The sequence below is a fragment of the Mus pahari genome, chromosome 15, assembly GCF_900095145.1.
Source record: "Mus pahari chromosome 15, PAHARI_EIJ_v1.1, whole genome shotgun sequence".
In the NCBI taxonomy this organism is placed as follows: domain Eukaryota; kingdom Metazoa; phylum Chordata; class Mammalia; order Rodentia; family Muridae; genus Mus; species Mus pahari.
Genome location: NC_034604.1, coordinates 55,809,018 through 55,816,827, shown reverse-complemented (window position 1 = coordinate 55,816,827; position 7,810 = coordinate 55,809,018). Strand labels below are relative to the sequence as shown.

The 7,810-nt window shown below is 48.0% G+C and overlaps 1 protein-coding gene across 2 annotated transcripts in view; it reads right to left on the bottom strand.

Annotated features, from left to right (window-relative positions):
* Positions 1-1,329: 1,329 nt before the first annotated feature.
* Sh3tc2 (SH3 domain and tetratricopeptide repeats 2) overlaps positions 1,330-7,810 on the bottom strand; it is a 63,607-nt gene continuing 57,126 nt past the window's right edge. For both annotated transcript variants that reach the window (XM_021214828.2, XM_029547242.1), the window contains exons 15-17: positions 5,750-5,900; positions 3,828-4,024; positions 1,330-2,150 (exon numbers count right to left, since the gene is read on the bottom strand). In XM_021214828.2, the coding sequence (XP_021070487.2) occupies positions 1,959-2,150; positions 3,828-4,024; positions 5,750-5,900 (540 nt within the window). In that variant the 3' untranslated portion in view covers positions 1,330-1,958. The remainder of the gene's footprint in view (positions 2,151-3,827; positions 4,025-5,749; positions 5,901-7,810) is intronic.

Below are 7,810 nucleotides of genomic sequence, written 5' to 3'. Positions count from 1 at the left end.
AGAGAGAGAGAGAGAGAGAGAGAGAGAGAGTGTGTGTGTGTGTGTGTGTGGTGGGTGGGTGTTGATGTATCTATAACCTTGGTGGCTAGATGTAATGGTGACTCAGTATACCATCCATTCCCACCCCCACCACACAGACAACATCTAGTCATCTGAAAAGTCTAGACACAAAAGGCACATGGTCTGGTTGGTCAAATCTAAGCAGTTAGGTACAGGTGAAGAAGGTGATGGCCAGACTTCCTCCTGTGTTACATTGCTCGGAACAGGCGTGGACCTCCTGCCTCATGATCTCTGGAGTCGCTCTCTTAAACTGTGTGCTCCTGGAACATGTGACTGACTGAACCAGAATTAGGAGGAGCAGGAACCAAAAACTCACGGTCAGCTTCTTCGCCAAGCAATCGGCACACTGTCTAGGAGCTGTCCTAGAACAACCTTTCTCAGCCTTCACGATGTCCTTGAATGGCTGGGGGTATGTGTGAGAGGTAGAGAGTTGGGCTTCAGTGGGTTCCATCCGGCTGCCTCGGGGACAGACACCGAATGTGCACTTCAGTTGTCAATCATCTGACGCCGACACTAGTCAGTGAACATAGTTTTATCTCACTGCCCAGCTCCATTATCAAGAAACTCAGTTACAACGGTAAGCAATTCCAGAGTGATCTCATTGATCCCTCCCCCTGCCTGACTTCTGTGTCTTGCTACCCACCCAGCCATCTCTTGTGTAAGCTGATCCCCTCCAAGGAGCATCCCACACAGTGGTTAGGCCGTAAGAGGCTCTGACAGATGCTGTCTTATAATGGACACAATGCACAAGACACATAGGTACCACTTCTCTATTTGATTATAATCTCTCTTGCTTGATCTCTCTTTTGCCTCTCTGCCTTGATCCTTCTGATGACAGGAGCTATCCTGTGGTGGCCCGGCCTACATGGCACCAATGGTGGCTCACTTCTGGCTAACTGCCAGCAACAACCAACTGGCCAACTCCTGCCAGCAACCATGTGAACCAAGTGGAAGAAGTTCCTCCTCCCAGTTGAACCCAAGGTGACTCCTTCCCTAGCCCACACCTTGGTGGCAATCCTGAGAGCCATCCTGAGCCAGAAGGCCCGGCAAGGTCACACTTAGATGACTGCCCTCCAAACACCGTGAGGCAGATAATCCATGTTGCTGCAAGCCACTCGTGTGGTGTGTGGGTGTGGTGTGTGGGTGTGGTGTGTGGGTGTGGTGTGTGGGTGTGGTGTGTGGTTACAGATAACTCCTAGAGGTGTTTTGTAAAGGAGTCAACTTATCTTCTCTCTCCCCATCCCCAAGATAAAGGTGACAAAAAGGGGATATAAGTGTAAATAGCCAATATTTAATAATATACAGTATTTACATATGATGTATGGCAGAATTCTCAGGCCTTAGCCTGGGTAGGCTTCTGGGGAGTCTTACAGGAGCCATGCTTCCAGGTAGAATGGAGAATGTGGACCCCAGTTGGATCCCTATGCTTCCCACCTGGCCCTTCTGAGGCTGCGTCTCCTGAGCCAAAACCATCCGGGACCCAGCGGTCCCCATGAGCACCGAGTGCTGACTCCTTTTGGTTGTGAAGAAAGCGAGAAAGAAGCAATGGGTTCTTCCACAGGCACTGAAGGGACTTCCCTGAGAACATTGACGAAGGCACCAGGACAGTCTGCTCACACTTTCCCCAGGGCAGTGCCCGCTTTCCTCCTTTCTCCAGAGCCGCGCTGAGAGAAGGCGTCTCGGAGGGGCTGTTTGTGTAGAAGAGTCACAGTGACCTGGGCAAAGTTCCGGAGGCAAAGCGTGGAGCCAAGATGCCTCTCACAGAACCCTTCTCCTTCTGGCCATTGCTCTCCTCCATCAAATGAGGTGATAACTTGAATCCTCTCAGTCCAGACCCAAGAGCTTGAGGGCAGGAAGGCAGCAGCTAGCCGTGGCAACGTGGTCAAGAAGGGTCCTCTTCAGAGGGCCAGGCTCCCACCACTGAGCCACCGTGCCCTCTCTGAAGAGCACCCCAAGGGATTGCTGTGCCACAGGGGACTCTGGCAGATGCTGTCCAGCCTGTTCTTAATGGTGTCCTGCAGCTCCTCGTCACCCACCAGGACCGCAGCTGCTAGTGCCAGCAGAAAGTATTCAGTAGCATCATGTGCATCCTAACCCCATGGGGCAAAGAAGAGACATCATTAGCAGTACCTGCAGGACAGGTTTAAGTCTATGCTGAGAGCATTGGCATTGTTCAGTTATTCCATCCCTATATCCCAGTGCCTCAAAGGAGGTCTTCCCTCGCTGCACTCTGGCTCCGGTGGCATTGCCCCTCCTCAGGCACAGAGATGTCATCTTGCCCATCTCCTCCAGTCATGATACAAGATCGCACTGGACACAGCATTTCAAGGATGTACACACAACCCAAATCTGACCAGTCCATCCCCCTCTCTGGGACTTTTCGGTGTGACCCAAAACTAGGAAAACGGCCTGTGTCCTTTTGGTTGGCATCAGCCTCCCAGGGGCTGTTAAAGAATGAAGCCAAGAACCACAGCGAAGTAGGAGCATACAGCGTCAAGAAGGAGATGGGAGGGCTGGAAAAGTGGCTCAGCAGTTACGAGAACTGACTGCTCTTCCAGAGGTCCTGAGTTCAATTCCCAGCAACCACATGGTGGCTCACAACCATCTATAATGAGATCTGATGCCCTCTTCTGGTGTGTCTCTAGACAGCAACAGTGTACTCACATATAATAAATAAATAAATCTTTAAAAAGAAAAAGAACAAGGAGGAGGAGGAAGAGGAGGAGAAGGAGGAGAAGGAAGAGGAGGAGGAGGAAGGATGAAGGAGGAGGAAGAGAGGAACAAAAATCCAGAAGTACCCGAAACTAAATCTATACCTCAGCTTCCAGTTATGGGAGTCCGTAAACTGCCTTTTCAGTTTACAGTCGTTCTAGGTTTTCCTTTTGCAATACCTAGAGTCCTTGGCTGATGCAACCAAACCATGCATTCTCTGTCCCTGAGCCACTTGCTGTGGCTCTACAGCGTAATGGTTAAAGGGGGCCTTCACCTCGCCTGTCCCTCTGTACACGCAAGGATAAGAAACAGATGCTTCTGTGGAGAGGACGCAGAAAGAGACTCCTGGTTCTCATTACCCTGAATAACGACTGCAGGCCAGAAACAGTCTGACCAGTAGGGAAAGGTCAGCAGAGCTGCCTCGAGTCTCCATTTGTGGTCAGAGTGAGACAAGGCTCACGACAAGCCACTGTATTAAGAGTTTATGGGTTATGCTGGGGTGACAAGGACCTTTGGAAGGGGAAGCCAAACTTGAGGACACAGTTTTGGGTCAGAGTTATAATGGGATTGAAAGCTACCAACTCAGTCCCAGAAGCCACTGGGAGTTCTAGATTGGACTCCAGCCCAGCAAAGAAGGGAATCAAGACAAGAACCTTCTCAGGGCTTAAATATCCTTATATCCAAGGGGCCCATACATGATTATCTCAGACATACTCATTCGCGTGTGCATTTCTTATATGATGCAGTTTCCTGAAGCTTTATATGAAATGTGGTGCCATTGACATTAAAGTTTTCACAGGAATTATAGCAGAGGAGAGGTGTGAACTTTCTTCTCAGCAGGGCTTAACAGGCAGAGTCCACATGTCCCCAGAGAAACCATTCCCTACCTACCCTGTGAATAAAGCCTGATCGTCTTGGCCCCTACTCCTCTCGCCTCTGCTCCAAAGTCTCCTCGCTAACTTTCTCAGCAAAGAGTGGCTGGACAGTAGCTCTGAGAATTAATAATAATTCATCATATTGATAATAATAATCCATCATGGAAGACAGCCTCTTACCTTCAGCTGGTAGAAAGTGAGTCGACCCAGGCGACAATAGACCTTGGCATAGTAGAGCGCCTCCTTGGGACTCTGCAGCCATGGTGGGCACAGGGACAGAGTCTTCAGGTAGCAGTCTTCAGCCATCTCATACATGTTCAGAGAGAAGTACACAGTGGCCAGGCGGTGAAAAGCCACCAGCTCCTGTTTCTGATCTCCTAAGGATGACAAGAGTGAGGGATATCATGCAGCCAGCATTGGGCATCCTTCACTCATCTTCAGCCCAGAACACTTTCTACTAGATGTCACAGACTAGGGGCCTAGGAAAGAGCAAAGAGCAGGCCCCTGCCCTCATGGGACCTGATGTTTCAGAACAAAGAATTCCTTAAATAGATCCCACAAGTAGAACTTTGCTCTTACAGAATGTGCTACAAAGACAGCCACAAAATGCTGGGATGTCTGATTTCTGGAGGGAACGTTCTCTGTGTTGCAGATGATGCGGTGATTGAGCATTAAGGGGGAGCTATTTCTTAAAACCTGTGATGGATTATGATAGATGACAAGACAAACTTGATCAAGTAATTAGACATTCTTTTCTTCAAAGAACACTGGATAGCAACTGTCCTTTCCACATGAAGTCTCTCCTCAGAAAGCCCTGTAACATCGCAGCTCCTTACCAACACTCAGTCCCATGGATTCTACAGTGACCCATTCTCTTTTAGAACAGTGGCTTTGTGTGTGCTTAGGGCCTAAGGTCTTTGAAGTTTGTGTGAGTTAATGGTTTTAATAACTAACAATTTTAATACAAAGTATTTTTATTAATACAGAGTACAAGAGCTCCTCCTCCGATCCTGCCCTTAGAATGCTTGCAAGATAGCTGTTTGATGAGACCTTTAAAAAAAAAAGAAAAGAAAATTGCTTTTAAGCTTCAAAGAACCAAAAGCCAAAAATTATAGCAGCAGTCCAAAGGAGAGAAAAATTGTCTTATCTGGGAAAACACAGCCTCAGAGACATCTGTGTGAGGTGAGCCCCGCCTCCTTAGCTCCTTTCCAGAAGCAATATATTGATGCAGAGAATGAGCTGCCCAAGGCCCTCAGACCTTTCCAGAGGTCAGCAACAAACCTCTGAGGAGATTTCCTGGCCTTAAAGTGGAGGGAAAAGGGCAAAGAGTCCTCTGGTACAATGAGAGTCAATAAAACCCACTGCCTCCTGACCTTGGAAATGCCCAGAAGAACCTTCTAGAACTACCTCTTCTCCCGAGACCAATCAAGGCTCCGCTAATCAAGACTGCTTTTCCTCAGGGCACACACACACACACACACACACACACACACACACGCTCAGGATGAAGTTTGTTTTCAGTCTTTTTAATTTTGCCTTTCCCCCCTGCCAACTGCTTGCATTACTCCTCACCAGTTTTCCCTGTGAGTGCAAGCTTTTTGGAATAATGTCCTGAGTTAGGTTAATGGCAACCTGACCTTCATTTGCATTTCTACTCCATGGGGGGGAGGGATGTGCTTTTGCCTACCTATTAACAATTTAAAAATTCAGGGTAAAGAGTCTTTATGTAATAAAGACATCACCTACGCATAGGATAAAATACCATTTACCTCATGGGGGAATATTACCAACTGTGATATAACCGTTAGCACTGGCATAGCACTGGCATCACTGACCTCCAGAATATAATGCTGCCACCATTATATACACAACTACTGCTTTTTGTAACCAAATGGAGGTAGACATTCATTTGAAAACTGCTCTGTTGATGAAGAAGAAAACTTGTGGAAACTGGTCCTGTTCAACTACAGTTTCCCGGACTGCTGAACCTGGGGTTAAAACCCACACGACCCTAATTCAAAGCTGGCATCCACTGCTTCACTAGCCATGTGTAAGAAGCGTTTATTCCTGGCTCCGTGCACCTATGGGTTGGGACCACCTACCCGTGAGGACACTCAGTCTGGCAGCCAGCGTGGCAAATTCCAAAGCTTTCTCATAGCCCTCGAGGCTGATCTGCAGCTCTGTCAGCTTGTTGAAGATCCGCAACTCGGTTCGCAGTGCCTTCATTCTCCTCGCTAAAGGAACAGCCCCAGCCTAGGAAACGGAGGCAGAGTGATCTTAATCTAGAGATGCACCACACTGAGGGATTGTGGAAACCATGTGCTCCCATGTTGCCTTTCCTCAACTCATTCTCCTTTTGGTACTCTGCCCAGATGTAGCTAGTTTAAGAACTGGAGGTCATTGAACCTTCTAAAATTGAGGCAACTGAAAAGCACAAAGGAATGTCGACTTCCTAATGAGGAGGACAGGAGACAGAAGAATTGGCTAAGGCAATTTAGGGGCAGGGAATCCAAAAGTAAACGGTTCCAATATTTGTTTGTTCAAGACAAGGTGTATCCCTGTGTATCCCTGGCTATCCTGAAACTCAATTTGTGGACCAGGTTGGCCTCAAACTCAGAGATCCACCTGCCTCTGCCTCCCAAATGCTGGGATTAAAGGCATGCACCACCACTGCCTGATTCAACAGTTCCATTCTTGCTTGTCCTTAGCCAGAAACAGGACATGGCATCCTTGTCTCTCCAGCCAGGATTGCTAGAAGAGAGCTCTGGCTTCTTGTCACCTCTTGTGCAAGCACCTGCCTGCAGCCATCTTAAGGTTAAGGGTAGCTACAGACACAAATCCCTTCCTGTGAACAACTCTGAAATGGGGTCTCCAGATTTGCACAGTGAAATGGGTTATATTGATTCCCCAATTCCAGACCAGTCCTAAATGAATTTAAGGTCTCAGCTCTTGAAGAGGGAATGGCCTCGGAGGTCACTGGGGACATCAAGGTTCCATTGAAGCCTTGTGTGAAGACTTGACCTTCTGATCTACTTCAAATATTAGGGTATTACAAACGATTGTTTCTACCTCTGAGGGTTAATCTATCTGGGCCTGTCAGTCACTTCCAGCCACACTAGGAAGATAAAGTAGACAACTGTCCCCTTAGGGAGATAATGTACTTTCCCCTCCCAGAAACCCTGTCCCCAGGGCAGCTGCCTGGAGGTCTTCCATCAGACAGCACTACCAAACTGCCAGGCTACTGCCATGGCCCTGCAGCCCATGTGGCCCTGCGGCCAATGTGGCCATGTAGCCTGGCCACTTCTCTGAGTTCTAACTCAGAGAAACAAAATAGTTCCTTTCCCTTCTTTTCTCTTTTCCTTTCAGATATTGGGAACACTGGAAACGCTTTCCCGATGTGCTGCTCTTTCTCCGTCTTTCACTAAACTGAGCACCCTCCCCTCACGCATGTGGATACTCTGCCTACCAGGGGAGCTTCGGCTCTTCTTGACTCTCTCCTCCTGGTGCTGCCAAGAATGTGTAGCTTGCCTGCCATATTTTCCTCTTAGACTTTAATAAAACTATCTTTGGGCTTCTTTATAAGTCAATTTCTAAATTCTTTCATTAGTATAACTAACAACAGGACTCCAGTTTCCCCAGTAATATATGGCACCCAGTGTGGGGCTTCCCAAGGTCTCTAATAACTCTGAGGTCACCTGGGGAGTCACTCGCCTCAGGAGGTATGTGGAATACTTGTATGAGCCGGTGTCTGATAGTGTTCAGGAAATAATCATTTCCATTGCTTTCATAATTTGAGAAGTTTAAGCATGTCACCAAATCTTTGAGCTTTATTTTCTTTTTAAATGTATTTATTTTATGTGTACGAGTGTGTGCCTGCATGTATGTGCACTACATGCATGTAGCATGTCAGGAGGCCAGACCAGGGTATTGGATCCCCTGGTACTGGAGCAAAAGGCAGTTGTGAGCCACCATGTGGGTGTTGGGAACCAAACCCAGGTCCCCTGACAGAGTAGCAAGTGCTATTTTTCTGGCCCCAGGCCTTGGTTTTATTATCCACAAGGTGTGTAAGAAAATAAGCATCTCAGCCAGGCAGTGGTGGCGCACACCTTTAATCCCAGCACTCGGGAGGCAGAGGCAGGCGGATTTCTGAGTTCGAGGCCAGC